The following is a 15,792-nucleotide window of genomic DNA, read 5'->3' as shown; positions in this document are numbered from 1 at the left end:
CTGGCTAAAAGGATTACTAACATACAAGTAAGATAAGCTTCTCCGTTTCCAAAAATAGATACTTCATAATTTTGTTCAGTTTCCTATTGAAGTTGTGTCCTATTTTATAACCTTTTTTGCCACGGTCAAAACATGGCAAAAAGTGAATCATTGCAATTATTAAGTGAATTGCGCTATTATAAAATGAATCCTGCTTCTCCCACTGACTTTACTTGTCAGAAGTCAGGTGGGAAGGTCGCAAATGGAGATCATGTGACCTGGGGACAGCAATCATACATGCTGGTTGCCAAATGTCCAAATTTTGATCATGTGACTAGGGGATGCTGCAATGGTCATACGTTGAAGGACTGGCTTATAAGTCACTTTTTTCAGTGCCACTGCAACTTTGAACGGTTGCTATACAAATGATCGTAAGTCGAAGGCTACCTGTAGTTAGATTTATACTTGTATGATTTCAAAGAAACTATATTGCAGCTGAACATTTTTGTTCAAACAAAATATGGTTGTAGCACAACTAAAACAAGCTAGATTTGGGCAGAAGTACTGAAAACCTATTTAACTAAGCCAATAAATAAAAAAAAAAGTAAAGTAAGTTATGTGTAGTGATTGAATTAACTCAAGAAGTCAACCTGAAATGTGTAGATTTTTAACTATGGCTATGAAAACAAGGTTCTTAATAACAAATCAATGAGTTGGGGTTTTAAGTGGTATTTATTACATAATATTTGTTAACCTGTTTTTATCTAATGCCACATTTAGATGATATTACTTGGCTGTAAATAAAATTGCTATTTTAAGAGAGCCAGTTTGGTGTAGCAGTTAAAACATCAGACAATTGAGAGACTGGACATGAAATCAGCTGGGTGACCCTGGGCCAGTCACTCTCTCTTAACCCTAGGAAAGAGACAATGACAATATATTTCCAAAGAACTTGGCAAGAAAATTGCATAGACTTTGCCCTGGAGTTTTTTTTGTTTTGTTTTGTTTTTTTAAAAACTGACTCAAAGATGCACTGTATGCACACACCTTACCATATTTTAAAAACATTTCAAGGATGAAACACTCCCAACTTCCCACCCGCCAATTATGGAAGTGGCAACTCCAATGGAAATGCAGCTCTACCGATAAAGTGTAGTAGTAGTCATGGTTAGGTCTGAGGGTTTACAAGTACAGTATGAAACCACGATACCTCCCTGGTCTCTGAGAAAAAGGCAAAATATAAATGTAGAAAGAATGAAGGGAAGTTGGTAGAGCTCTGCTTGGAAGAATAAGGCTGCAGCATTGTCATTCCGATTTTCGATATAAACGAATAGAAGTCAATTTGGATTTTCCAACCAAATTCCCCACTTTCTACAGCAAATATCAATCCCTTTAAATCAAGCTCGATCTCTCATTCTCACAAATGTCTCTCTTAGGCAAACACGTTGCTGTTTAAACTGCCCCCCAATAGAACTGGGGGTTTACCACTAAGCAGAAGAAAACCTCAGGATTTCTATATGATTTCCCCCCCCTCCAAGGAATATACTATGTCATCCCAGTCATAGCTTCAGTTCTGTTGGCTGTTCTTGCTTCCACTTGCAGAGAAGAATCTAAAATGGGTCACCAACCTTTCGGACCCCAGGGACCACTAAATTCATAATTTTAAATCCCGCGGACCACTAATATGATCTGCCTAATGACCGGCTGGGTGAGTGTGGCTAGGTGGTCATGTGACTGGGTGGGCATGGCCAACTCCTTGCCTCCCTGCCTGGGCTCCTTAGGGCCCCAACAGGAAGCAGTTGCTGGAGCTAAGCAGCCACCAGGAGAAAGAGTTGGCAAAACAGCTGGCTCAGTTCAATTTGGATCTAACCAAGGAGGCTCAGCAGAAGCACCTCACTGAGGACTATGAGCATAGACTTTCCAAGCAGAGAGAAGACCTGCTGGAGTGCAAGGCCAGGTACTGGCGCTTGGAGGCTCAGCGGGATGAGATGGTCAGCAGTTCCAGGCCATGATGCAGTCCCACTGGAACAAGGTCCTCCAGCTCTTCACCACCAGCGGCTTTCGTCCAAAGCAGTTCTTGGGTTTCAAAATTTTTTACTACCGGTTCTGTGGGTGTGGCTTGATGGGCATGGCAGGGGAAGGATACTGCAAAATCTCCATTCCCTCCTCACTCCAGGGGAAGGATACTGTAAAGTCTCCATTCCCTCCCCAATCCACCCGAAGGTTACTGCAAAATTCCCATTTCCTCAGCTGGGACTCGGGAGGTAGAGAATAGATGGGGACCGGGCCAGTCGGTTCTCCAGAACTGGTCAGAACCTGCTGAAATCCACCTCTGGCCCAAAGCCCCACACCAGGAGGCTGAAGCAGACCCCAAGTCAGAATTTCTGCCACCCTCCAACCCACACAAAAAGACCCCGAGGGGGAGACTTTCTACAGCAACACAAAGGTTCATGCATGTATCCAGCCTAGGGACCGTAGTTTGAGGACCCCTGATTTAGTGCAATATAAAAAATGCAAATAATTTTTCTGCGGACCACTAAAATTTTCTCGCGGTCCATCAGTGGTCCACGGACCACCAGTTGGTGACCGCTGATCTAAAAGAATCTGAAAGTTAAGGAACCGCGCAGGAGCGTATTATACAGCAGCAGACCGCTGACTGAAGTTATTGGGATTGTGGCTCGCGTGTTCCCAATTGCAGTCCCAGGATCTCGGAGAGGTTTGGAAGAGAGAGGACCATGCAAATTTGGCCAACGTCGATTCGCTTATCGAACTGCAGCCCCTTGTTCGCTGAGGACTTCTTGTTAAAAGGCAGGCAACGCCGATTCGCTGGCTGAGTTTTGCCGGCAACAATCGGGGGCGTGTGAGGCTAGGAACGCGCTCTTCATTGGCTCCCTGCGTGACAAGGCGGGGCCGAAAAGACCGCCCCTCCCCTTGCATAAAACCCGGGAGCGGGGGCGAGGTTCCTGCTGCAGTAATTTTCGATAGCCTCCGGTGGAGCCCCTCTTGCGTGGTCGTTCCCACCGGCCGGCCGTCGACCCCTTGCGCTGCTTCGGGCATTTCCTCCTGAAAGGACGATAAGGGCTGCTAGAGCCGAGGCCGGCCATGTGAGTAGCAACGGGACGGACGCTCTCGTCGTTGCTTGCCTTCCTGTAACGCGCGGCCGGTTTTCCTGCACAGTTGCGGCGCTTGTCGAGTTGCGCATTGCAGCATCGCCGCCCCCCCCCCCACTCTCCCTTTCTCTTTTTTCGGTTGTCCGGTGCCGAAGTGAGATGGAGCTGGGACGGATGCCTCATCCCATCTGATGGCTCCGCAGTTTTCCTTCTTGCAGCGGGTGCTTCGCCATCTCCCCGGCCCCTCGCTGAGACTCCTGCCCCCGGCCCCTGAGTAGTTTCAGGCGAGAGCTGTACGATGGCCAGAGGCTCCAGCGGTAATACAGGTGGCAATGGAGGAGAGGGGTATTTTCACAGAACTCTAGAAGGCACCTTCGAAAATGCCATTTTTTTTGCCTTGAGTACAAGCCGGGACAAAGTTTACGTACCGATATGTTAGCGCAGGAGATTGTCCCTGTATGAAGAGATAAAAACGCAGCAGGAGTTTTGTGTGACCAAACTCTACTTGATATGGGTTTCTGTTGGAGGTGCATGTGTGAACCCCGGTAATAAGGTAGCTGGTTAATTTAGGAGGTATTAAAGTTGGCCCCCTAATAATAACTCCGCTGAAAGAGCAGTTTGATGATGGAGGATTTCATCGTTGAAAAGAGAAGCAAATACTGTTGTATGCGCAGGGCGCTTGCGTGCAAATGACTGCAGATATTTCTTTGCTTGGGCAGTAGAACAGAAAGCCTTAAGTTTTGTTCTCTTTCTTGGGGACTCCTTGCCTTTTCCATAAATTGCATTTCTCCTGTCTCCTCCTCCATCTATGACATAATGGCAAGATTGCTTACGGAAACATTGCCTGAAGCTTCTGATGGCATTTTTTGCCAGCCTGGCCATTAGTCTGTAACCTTCATGAGTTTTCACCACTGCCGCCCCCATTGCTGTGTTGGAAAATGCATCCTTGTTTCTCTAAACTGATTTATTTGATGGTTTCTTTGACCAATTCCTCCTGCTGCAGTAAAGCCAAATATATCTAACAATGTTACTTATTGGTAAATGTTTCTGCCTCATGACACAGCAGTTCTTTTATGCTTGCGGACTTGCTTTTCATTTAACTGCTCAAGTTCTAATTATATCTGTTAATATTACTCAAGTAGTACATTCCATGAATTCAGCACACTTCATAATCAGTGTTTGATAATGAGTCAAATAATAGTGTTTTATAGGAAAAGATGAGAGGGTTAAATAATCCTCTCCTCCCCCATATCTTTCTTAAAAAATGGTTACTGAGGTAAGGGGAGAGTTGAGTGACTTCTTGAAACATGGCTGTGTCATCTTACTTGCATTCTCTCGGTGAGGAGACACTGTTATGACCTGAATTTAGCAGTTACAATGAGATGTCACAACCGTGCCATTGAACCTTCACTTGCCTTGCACTGGGTTTCCATTAAATTTGGCCTACGATGCTTGTTGTGGATTCTGCTTCAATTCTTTATATCCTTGAGCTCAGATGAGTCAGAGCAACGCTCCAATATATCTATCTCCTGACAATACTTCTGAATTGCAATACCTGAACTGCTCTAAGTGGCATATAAATTAAATAAATAAACAGTTGCTCTTGGGAGAGAAAGAGACTACATCTGAAATATAGTTCTTCCTTTGATTTAATAGGTACTGAACCCATTCTCTTTTACATTCTCTAGTATTTTTCACTACTTCTTTCATTACTATCAGGCATTTGACATTTATTTGTTAGATCTAGAAAGTCACTGCTTCTAAATCCTCTTGATTAACAACTAATAAACAGTACAACAACATAAGATAGTGTGAATTCTATTATTATACAAGAACATAATTGTTTGTTAGACCTAAGTCTTCCAGGTTTATTTATTATTTATTTATTTATTGGTTTGATTTATATGCCGCCCTTCTCCGGAGACTTAGGGTGGCTTACAATGTGTTAAGCAATAGCTTTCATACTTTTGTATATATCTGCTTAGTAGGGTCCTCTTAAGGTGCTTTTACTTTAAAGATGAACAATTCAAGAATCTGATTGGCCCATTTCTTTGGAAAATTTGAATATATTTCTCCTCGTCATTTCCATGTTGTAGTGCTTGGGTTTCTTGTGTGTTGATAATAAGCCTGCAGCTAAATTACAGTTGTATATATTAATGTGCTGGTATTTGGCTGAGTATTGGATATAGGCATCTGCATCATCTCTCGTACTTGACCTGTTTCCACAGGTCTGATCCAGCTCAGCAAGGTGCCCCAGGGACGGGACAGGAAGGAGGTGAAAATGCTGCGGGGGGCCCTGGTGCACCTTCAAATTTGACCAGTAATTGGCGCCTGCAGCAGACTCAAGCACAGGTGGAAGAAGTAAGTGATTAAAATGGTTCTTTGTGGTCCTCTGCTGTCGGTGAGAGACTGGCCATGGCAGGGGGAGGAGTCAAGTGGAGAATTAGTCTGGAATCCCTATGTAGGCACAAGACTAACTTCTCTTGAATGCCATTGAACCTTATCTAGTTTGGCCCAAGTATAAACTGGCAGTCTGAGAAGATTCTTGTGTTATAGGCATGAACTACAAAATAGCTAATTGAATTATTCAGGTGTGGATCTGATTGTTCATGCCTGACATCTGGTTTCTCTCTTGCTAGGAAGCTAATTACCCTTTTTCTTCAGGTGGTGGATATTATGCGTGTGAATGTGGATAAAGTTTTGGAGCGAGATCAGAAACTCTCAGAATTAGATGAACGAGCAGATGCTCTCCAAGCTGGTGCCCAAGTATTTGAAAGTAGCGCAGCAGCGCTCAAGAGAAAGTATTGGTGGAAGAATTGTAAGGTGAGTAAGAAGTGAGCAGCTTATTGAATGTATAGCTGCTGAGGCAATCCTACTTTTAAAAATATTTTTATTGCAAGAAAGTGTTACATAAGATTAAAAATATGGAAACAAGGACACTTAGAAAAAATATAAAGGAATAAAAGAAAAGTGAAAGATAACAAAAGAAAGAAAAAAGAAAGAAGCAACTTCCAATCTTCTTTTCAGCCCTTACATAGTAATTACTATTTCCACCCATCCCCCAAGTTACATATCATGGTTCCCTTCTTCCCATAAACAAACCTTTTTAATAAATCCCCAAATCCCCAATTCATTTTTATTCATTTCAGCCAAAAATCTATTCAGGGTTTCCAGTCTATATAAAAGTAATTGTTCCTGAGCCAATCCTACTTTGTTATAATAAAACCACAGTGAATTTCCTGAACAGGGGAGAGAGACTGATAGATCAGAAATAGAGCCAATGTTTTGCATGCTTAAAGTTATAGGTTCAATTTGGAATGTTTCTAGGAAAATGCTGGCATGTCTGGGAAAGTATAGTTGGGAATCTGGAAATTAATGCCAGACAGAATAATGAGTACTGGGATCAATGAACATGAACATGAATATGGACTTGGAATAAACAGTTTCAAGTGGTCCATTGTCCATCTTTCTTGGAGACCTTGATTTTGCCAAAGGAGATGATGTATGAGGGTTCTCTATGGGCTAATTGTAATTCTTCTCTTTAGATGATGATCATGCTGGGAGTGATCTGTGCCATTGTGGTCATTGCAATTGCACGTAAGTACTAAGGGGAATCAGAGTAGCTGAGTTTGTGAGTCACAAACATTGGCTAAACAGCAATGTTTGCTTTCCCCCTGACATGGGAAATGGTACTGCTTTTGTCTCTCAGCACTGCTGAAGGCCAACAGATCAGTAACAGTTCTCCTTTCAGGATGATGAGATTTATCACTTGCTGTGTGAGAGGCAGGCAGTGTGGGTGGGAGGGGGGTTTCCTTCTCCTGATGCTCAACCGTGTTTGTTAAATGTGGGATGCTTGGTGTAACATGCCCTCTTGTTTTCTCCTTTCTTTTCCTTCCGTTGCTTCTGTTCCTAGTTTACTTTTTTACCTGAGAATGTGCCCCTTCCCCCTTTCCCCACCCAGTCTATAGCCGCCTTACCCCATTTCCCTTTCCAGACCCAATTCTTCTTTCTCTTTCCTTTCTGGCTTTGTCATCGATTTTCTGTTAGTTTTGTTTGCTTCCATTCAAGACTGTAACACACTGTTACCAGATTTGAGTTGACCTCCTTCACAGCTGCTGCAGCCTCTGAGTGGACCAGCTCATTTTTGGAGGGTGGCAGTGGGCCTAAGGGGAAGAATTGTGGAGGACTGAAGAAGTTTGTTGATTACACCTGGGGTTTCACTTGCAGTCTGAGATATCCTTGAATCTTCTGAGATGTCTTCTCCTTTGAGTCTAGAGGAAAACATTTCCTTTAGCCACCAACAGTATTATTAAAAACTTCACCAGAATAGAGAGAAGAAAAGTTGGGTCTCATTATAATAGTGATACTGGTATTGTACCATGTAACCAGAATTTATGGAGTTTTCCCTTAGATTCTACTACAAACTCCTGTTGATGCTCTGGTGACCAAAACTCTGATTTTATGATGACTGCCAGCCATCCTTTACTATTTCATATCTTGGATTTGGTAGAAAAGTTACTGGTTTGATTCATTAACCTTGGCTCCAAGAACAAGTATGCCTTTATTCCCAATACTGCCAGAATTAGGGGTGAGATGAATAATACGGCACATGGGATTAGGATTATCCTAGTGTACTGCCTGAAGTCCTTGCTTTCAAAGGCTGGGTGGCTTATTTGACTGAATTAACAGTTAAGGGAGGGTCCCACTGAATTGGGAAGTCCCATATTGCGTGCACCTTAGTGAATAGGAAGTTTAGGAGCTGTGTTCTGGAAACCTCTGCAGTATATTTAGAAGTGTTTCCTTCTAAAAGCAATGTGCTATAAAGTCATGAAACCCTTTCCGGTTTCATGACTTGGAAACAGCTATGCAGAATGCCAAGGATTCTGGAATAATGCGTGAATATTTGTTTTGATGTGCTGTTTCTCACCACATTTACTTTCAGGTCATCCCTTGGTAATAGTTGTCAGAATATACAGTGACACGTGTAGGTGAACTCATGCTCATTTAAACCCTGTTGAATAAGGTATAGGGCTCCAGGCTGGAAGGAGTTCAGAGAGTGTTGAATATAAGTTTAAACATGCTGAAGAACGGTAGTTTTCCTGATTCCAGTCTAAGGCCTTATAAAACGATGAGGCTTAGCTTGGTAAGAGGCCTTGTGCTTAGTGTCAGTGGTTGACCAAAGAATATTGTTGCAGGGGCTCAGACGCTGTAATGCTCTGACAGGATTTATCAACTAGTGGCCACTGGGCTTCATTTATTTTAACCTCAAACCAATTTTATCTGGCTCCTAAACATTTGTTCTGGCTGTGCTAGGAGTAACCCTATTCTCACCATAGCATGCTGCAGAGATGCTGATTTTTTTGCATGTTCACTGCAATGCACCAGCATTTCATTTGCAGAGTCCATCTGTTTGCAAATCCCCATCTTGTTTCCCCTTTGTGGGGGGAATGATGGAGGAGAACAGGAATGGAGTTCCCAACTTCTTTGGACAATTCTCTTCCTATTTCGGTGGGACTGTGTTGATGGAAGTGCAACACCTGAAGAGGAGCCGGGGCACAAGGTGTGATGCTGCTGTCAGTATGAGAGGAAGCACAGTAAGATGTACAGCCCCTTCTTGATTTCTTCTGGACAAGATCTTGGTTTAATCTGCTGCTATATTGTTTTGAGAGAAGGCCACTAGGCTGCTTTCTTCTGCTTTTCTTGTCTGTTTTCATAGATGTTGTATGTTACGCCTCTTCCCTTTCTATCTCCCCACTTCTCCATCTTTATGCATGGGCAAACAGTACCCCCATTTCCCTAGGCCCTCTTTGCCTAAACCAAGGGACTACTTTCTCTATGCACAGGACTTCAGCCGCTTTCTCACACATGTGTGGTTTGTTCTTGTGAGGAATGCAGCCATAATGTTCTTCTGGCATGTGTAACTACCAGCTCATGTTAACAACCTCCGCTAACAAATAATTCTTGACCCACTAAAATGAGTGGGAATCATCTGTACTGGAGTACAGGAGGAAACAGGATTCTATTGGCAGGTAGTAAAGCAGAAGAATGTAGACTGAAATAAGAGTACTAAAACAGTATTGTGTAATCTGATGTGAGATAGATCACAAGTGGCCAACATGGCATCTAGATAGATAGATAGATGCAGGAGAGCTGGCAGGGGAGCTGGCTCTTCACTCACGTGGATTCTTGTTCATTGCTGCATAAAACAGGCTGCTCAGTAGTTGATATGTACAATTGCACAATGAGATGTTGCACTGAATATCGAGTAAATGAGCAGCATTTGTGCTTAATTTGGCCTTGTAGAATTTTTACAGAATTGGCTGCAGTTAACAGCAGAGGAAGGCAAGTTCTTTGGAAGAATCCTGATAGAGGGCAGCCTTCGACTAGGGCTTAAAAATATCCCTTTTTTGAGGGGGGGGGTGTTGCCTAATCTGCCTCTCCTGTTTATTCCCCATTATACTGGCATAATGCATTTTCTATTTCTTTTGCCTAAACCAATTTAGCCAAATAGCTGTTACAAGCAGAATAAACAAATGTCAAAGAGAACAAAATGCTAACAGTGTAATATTCCTAATTAGTTCCAGTGTGGAAATAAACGGTATACAACTAACCTCTTGGATACAGTGGTCGAGAGCGCATGAGAATTTATTTGGATCCTTCTGCTTAAATACAAAGCTGCTGTGCAAACGAGTTGTATGATGGTCTTGCTTCTGTAAAAGGAATTCATTAACTTGCTGACCCTGCATGAGAAAGTAGTGATGAAAGGCACACCACAATGTTGTCATGATAGGCTTTCTGCTGTTTGACAACAACTTGTGCCCAGTTTATGCATACAAGAGAAACTAGAAGTAGTAGAAGTTCATTTGTACTCTCATATTCATAGTCTACTTTTCTATTATTTCTGTTCAAGTCAGAGTATAAGACCAAAAGAAACACAGTTCTCAGATGGCACTGCTTTTGTTATGTGTAGATGATATGGAAATGGTGCATTAAGATCCTGGCCAGCTGCTATTAAGACAAGTATATAGACTACAGCATCCTGAAATTAGAGCAATACTTGTCTGTCTTGCACTGTTAATATGGCACACAAGATTAGGATTGTTCTAGTGTACTTATACGGTATCTACCTTCAGTCACTGCCTGAAGTCCCATTATGTTACTTCATCTGCTGCATGCCAGATACATTTTCTCTACACTCCATCATATGCTGATTTGAATGCAGAGAGAGTATTGGATTTGATACAGATGTACTGGAAAAAATTAACTGTCCTATTGTATATTAAACAATTCATCTTCATTTCCAACTGTAGCACATGGAATGGGAAGCTATAACTTGCTGACCGTGTATGTGTACACATGTACAATGTATATAAAAGTGTTGAGAGACGTGTTGTTTAATTCGGTGGTTCTCAATCTTTTCTTACCCATGAACCTCCTTTAAATACCTTTTGTGGCCACGGACCACCAAGACTTAACTCAAGATTTAAATCATAACATTTCTTAAAGCTGTGACAACATCGCAGCCCCCCAGGGGTCCGTGGACTACAGGGTGAGAACCACTGATTTAACTTACAGATATGGAGAGGATTCCAAAAAGCAAGAACAAATAGCAATAATACATTTTTAAAAAGACATCTCCAGAAGGCTACAAAGCAAAGGTATCTTAAATGAAACCTGAATGATTATAGAATGGCACTGGTACTCTGGGTTTCGGTCACAGTTATACTTCCCAATCAAAATCATAGGATTTTTTCCTCTTTCGTTTTCAGAAAACACATTTTTAATTTGATATCCCTAATGCTAAAAATGCAGAACAAAACCAAAACTTTTTTTTTTTTGCCAAAAAGAAAAAATGCCAAAAAGGGGACCCTTATATATGATAGCTACAATCATTTTATCTGGTTAAGCGAATATATTAGTAAACATTCAGAGAGTGTCCACTTTGGGGAAGGGAGAAGTAGCTTAGGCTGTCCTTATGCAGTTGAGGAAGAAGGACATCTTTAAGAATTCAGAGGGAAGCACTGCGAGCAAAACACTGATGTTGATGTGATTCTTGCTTCATCGCCAATATGAAAATCTTCACTGCTGAAAGTATTTTCCATTTTTACAAGCTGTAATGTGCAAATAGCAAATATTTTGTGGAGAGAAGGGTTAAAGTTCTAATTTTGTAAAATTGTTAAATTAGAAGGGCTGAAGATCCATGCCTTTCCTTTTTTGTTGAAGATGGACCTAGATTGATGGAACACTAGTGGAATCCTCATAAATTAATCTTTTCTTTGTGTAACATACAGTTATCATCCTATGTAGGTAAGTGGGTTTCTGCAGAACATCTGGCATACAGACCAGGTACCTGTATTAAAACAACCGTACTTTCTAAAAATATAAATTAGAAAGTCTGACCTTCTAACCCCATCTTGGATTTTTTTATACAATACTATTGAAAGGGATACTGATGTTCACATAACCATGTTTTGCTTGTGGAGTGGTATCATATTTGTTGAATGGGAAACAGCGACAATATGAAGCCCTTCCACCCATTTCAAGAATGAACCCAAGGCTAAGAATATACTGTTTTTGTAGCATTAGGTCCCAGGAGAACAAAGGAAGTGAGAAAGAGTTTATGTCCTTGTTTAACGGAAGTCATTCACAGGGAGCTACACAATATAGAAGTTGAATATTGAGTCTCTGAGTAGCGGAGCAAGACTTAACATCCATATTAAATGCATAATAAAGTATACAGTCTTCAAAGCTTGGATTTGATTTCAAAGGAAGAGAAGTGGATGAAAATCATTATTATAGCTTGCTTAAAGAAGCACTGATTGAAGTGTACCTTGGTAGTTGATGGACCCAGAATTAGGGATCTTTTACTTTTCGAAGTATGGAAGTTTATCCATGTATATGTACCCTGTTTCCCCGAAAATACGACCTACCCTCAAAATAAATTCTAATCTGATTTTTCTGGGGGTGGGCCTACCCCCAAAATAAGCCCTAGTGAAGTGGGTGGGCATGGCCAGCACAAGAGGCAGCCCTTCCCTTTCCCGGTCACTTCATGGCTGCTGGGCCCCTTAACCGCGGCCCGTGGATCAGCTGATCCAGTGAAGGCTGGAGGTTCTGTCTCTGGGTGCCTGGAGATGTTTCCAGCGCATTCTTCCTAGCCCCAGCCCTGCACACGGTGCCAGGCAACCTTGCAGCCAAGGGCCCGTCTGTTCCACAGCTCACCTTGTGGCTATGGAGCAGGCAGTGACCACAGTTTGCGCTTCGCCAGGCCTGGAGCTCGGGTGTTGCTTAGGCTGCTGCTACGATGAGGCAGAAAGCCATGTGGCCCATTGGAATCGGCTTCCCCCACACCTGGCTGCTGCTGCTTGAAAAAAGGACAGGCAAATGTGGAAGATTGTGGAAAGCACGTGCTTACGATAGAAGCAAAGCCCAGCCTATCCCTTTCAAGCGATCAAATGCCTCTCTGTGTGTGAGAGAATGAGAGAAAGAAAGAGAGGAGAGAGAAAGAAACAACGGAGGGGAGTAACAAGAATTGCAGGCAACATTGTTTGAAAGGGTTTCCCGTCTGCCGTTTTTCTTTCTCTCACTCACTCACACGCACATTTGATGAGAAATGGCAAAGGGCAACCGGATAAGGCGACTGACCCTCCCCGACTTCCAGATCGGCGCCTGCTCAGGGTGGCGCCCCGAGGCACGGCCTCTGTGTGGGTGACCCGCGCATGGCCAACGTGAGAAATGGGCTCCCTCGCAGTGCCTCCTTTCTGGGTCTCGCCTGCCTCGGAAGCCAGGGATCCTGCAGGCATCCCGGCCACTTAAATGCTGCCTAAATCCCCAGATTTGGGGATGTCAAACCTCATGCTGCACCGGTATGTCAAACCTCATGCTGCAAGGCTTGTTGTGCCATTGCGCAAGAAAGAAAGAAAGAAAAGAAAGAAAGACGGACAGACAAGGGTCTCTGCTGCTTCTGCTTTTGGCTGGAAAGCAGAAGAAGCAGAGACCCTGGCTTGTTTCTTTCCCTCAAACTCCACGCGGGAGCGGCGGCATCGCCATGAGGTTTGTCATACTGGGGCAGCCTCTTGGAGCAGGAGCCTGTAAGGTTTGTTGTGGCATTGCACGTGTGAATGGCAGTACTGCCACGAGCTTCATCACACCACTGCAGCTGGCATCCTGCCGCTTGCGGCTGCACCAGTATGTTGAACCTCGCACTGAGGCTTGTTCCATTGTGCATGCAAGCGGAGGCACCACCGTGAGGTTTGACATACCGGCGCAGTTGCGAGGGGCAGGATGCCAGCTGCGCCAGGGTGATGAAGCTCACAGCAGTGCTGCTGTCAACTCGTACAATGCCACAACAAACCTTTGCAGGGTGCTGCTCCAAGAGGCTGCGCCCTCGCAATGAGTCTCATTTCTGGTGGCATTTGGGGGAGAGAAAGAAAGACTTCTGCTGCTTCTTTTGCGTTGAGCCAAAAGTTCATAAGAGGATGGAAGGTGAAATGCCAAACTGAACCCGTACCCACACCTCATATATGGACCGCCCCTGAGCAGTGCCGGGGCTGGAGAGGCCATCGGAGGATCCCCACACAGCCTCCACCTGCTTCAGCTTTACCTTTTCCATGGCAGCGGGCATTAGAAGGGTGCTGTCCCAAAGGCAGAGAGGAAACCCTTTCAAACAGTGTTGCCTGCAATTCTTGTTGCTCCCCTCCATCCTCTTGTTCTCTCTCTCTCTCTCACACACACAAACAGACATTTGATTGCTTGAAAGGGACAGGCTGGGCTTTGCTTCTATCGTAAACACGAGCTTCCTATAATCTTCCACAATTGCCTGTCCTTTTCTCAAGCAGCAGCAGCCGGGTAGAGGTGGGGGGTGGGAAACCGATTCCGACAGGCCGCATGGCTTCCTGCCTCATCGTAGCAGCAGCCTAAGCAACACCCGAGCTCCAGGCCTGGCAGAGCACAAAGCGTGGTCACCACCTGTTCCATAGCCACAAGGTGAGCTATGCAAGATTGCCTGGTGCGGTGGGCAGGACTGGGGCTAGTAAGAGTGCGCTGGAAACATCTCCTGGCACCCGGAGAGACAGAACGCCCAACCCTCACTGGATCAGCTGATCCATGGGCTGTGGTTAAGGGGCCCATGAGGTGACCATGCTCGCCGCCTCCTGCACCTCAAAAAAAAAAAAGAAAGACCTCCCCGAAAATAAGCCCAAGTGCTTATTTTCAAGCCTAAAAGAAAATAAGACCCGGTCTTATTTTTGGGGAAATACGGGTATTAGGATTGTTCTAATCTTAGGAAGCTTTCATATCCTCTTTAGCTGTTCTTGGTTTCCAGTGCATATTTTCATGCTGATACTTGGCTGCAATCAGCAAAGAGTTCTAGCTATCTCAAGGGATGGGAAAAATACCGAAAATCTTGTGTTTGTTTTTAACCTACAAGAAAGGGGTTAGATGTCTTTGTCTACTTGAGTTTAATTTGATCAGCAAATGGCCTCAAAGAAAAGAAACGGAAAGTAACAACCAAGATCAAATGCAGAAACTTATTTCTCAAAATATAAGGGGAAAAAAATACACAGCAACCATCTTTTTAATTTTGTTTGGTGGTGGACAGATACAGACTTGAGAAATTGCACACACCAAGGACAAAATAGGAAAGAAAGGTGCTTTCATGTCACTGGATCTGTATCCCCAGAATTCTTTTAGATGAAATTCAGGCCTGTCTTCTCTGGGTGTGAGAATCCAGCTAACAAGTTAGTTCCAAGTGCTGAGTCTATAGTCAGCATTAATTAAAGTACATCATAATGTCATATCCAAAGCATCCTGGTCTGGATTTTATTCTGTTCTCCTGAAGGAAACTCTGTGTAAGTCTAATGTTTCTAAGGTGTTATAAGATGGCAGTGCAGCAATCCCAGTCTCAACAGGTATTTCTTGTGGAGTTTTGTGAGTTGAAAGTGCGTTGTGGAAGACAGAGTTATTTGAGCTGTTGGGTGTATAAAGGTCTGAAGATTGATAAAAGTACAGCCGGCGGAAAACCAGGATGCTTGTGAGGATCAAAAAATCCAAAATCAGCTCAGCCAGTTCCACCACAGAAAGGACTGATGAACCAAACCAAAGACTCCACTGGTTCCCTAGCTGGGAAAGCAATGTTACCACCTGTACAAGGAAAACACAAAATTAAAAATGGTTCAAAAAGATCTCTGTGTCCAGCTGATATATTGATAGAGGTTGAAGAACTAACATATTTTGCTTTGGACTTGCCTAGATTTTAAGGGGTTTGTTGTTGGTTCTAGGAATTGGAAAATCTCTGGTTATACATAAGAATAAACATGCTGCTTTTGTCTCAAAAGCAGGATCAATCCTGTCAAAGTTGAAACTACATCTTGAAATTTAACCCAATGCTTAAAGATACAGTGCAAAAATAAATGGTTATCAAGCTTTGGCTATCATTTTGATTTGTTGAATGAAGCTAAGGTAAAGTTACTCATGTCATTGTACTATCTATGAAATGTTTATTGCTTACTGTTACACATCAGCTGTGATATTCTGCTAATACTTGTCTTTTGCTATGTATCAACTGTACAATTACTGATACCTACAGTAAAAATACTGCAGGTCAAATGTCGATTACTGAGAAATGTTTGCAGAGTCAATTACTGAGAAATGTTTGTAGAGTACATTTAGAGAATTTTCACTATAAACATTTGCTTAAATGAACGGA

General features: G+C 43.2%; 2 protein-coding genes across 4 annotated transcripts in view; one reads left to right on the top strand and one right to left on the bottom strand.

The window, feature by feature from the left end:
* The first annotated feature begins 2,903 nt into the window (after positions 1-2,903).
* Positions 2,904-15,792, top strand: part of VAMP1 (vesicle associated membrane protein 1) — a 25,717-nt gene continuing 12,828 nt past the window's right edge. Inside the window, exons 1-5 of one of the 3 annotated variants that reach the window (XM_034410936.3) lie at positions 2,904-3,083; positions 5,318-5,450; positions 5,754-5,912; positions 6,635-6,686; positions 9,668-15,696. In XM_034410936.3, coding sequence (XP_034266827.1) covers positions 3,082-3,083; positions 5,318-5,450; positions 5,754-5,912; positions 6,635-6,686; positions 9,668-9,684 — 363 coding nt within the window. In that variant the 5' untranslated portion in view covers positions 2,904-3,081 and the 3' untranslated portion in view covers positions 9,685-15,696. Of the gene's footprint in view, positions 3,084-5,317; positions 5,451-5,753; positions 5,913-6,634; positions 6,687-7,002; positions 15,697-15,792 lie in introns of those variants that run through there. The other 2 variants (XM_034410935.3, XM_034410937.3) reach the window with 2 other exon arrangements.
* The window catches only part of SCNN1A (sodium channel epithelial 1 subunit alpha), a 22,761-nt gene continuing 21,612 nt past the window's right edge, over positions 14,644-15,792 (bottom strand). Inside the window, exon 13 of the mRNA XM_034410934.3 lies at positions 14,644-15,227. Coding sequence (XP_034266825.1) covers positions 14,907-15,227 — 321 coding nt within the window. The 3' untranslated portion in view covers positions 14,644-14,906. The remainder of the gene's footprint in view (positions 15,228-15,792) is intronic.

Source organism: Pantherophis guttatus, chromosome 2, assembly GCF_059756535.1.
Source record: "Pantherophis guttatus breed Tessera chromosome 2, ASM5975653v1, whole genome shotgun sequence".
In the NCBI taxonomy this organism is placed as follows: Eukaryota; Metazoa; Chordata; class Lepidosauria; order Squamata; family Colubridae; genus Pantherophis; species Pantherophis guttatus.
This window is presented reverse-complemented; position numbering and strand designations above follow the sequence as displayed.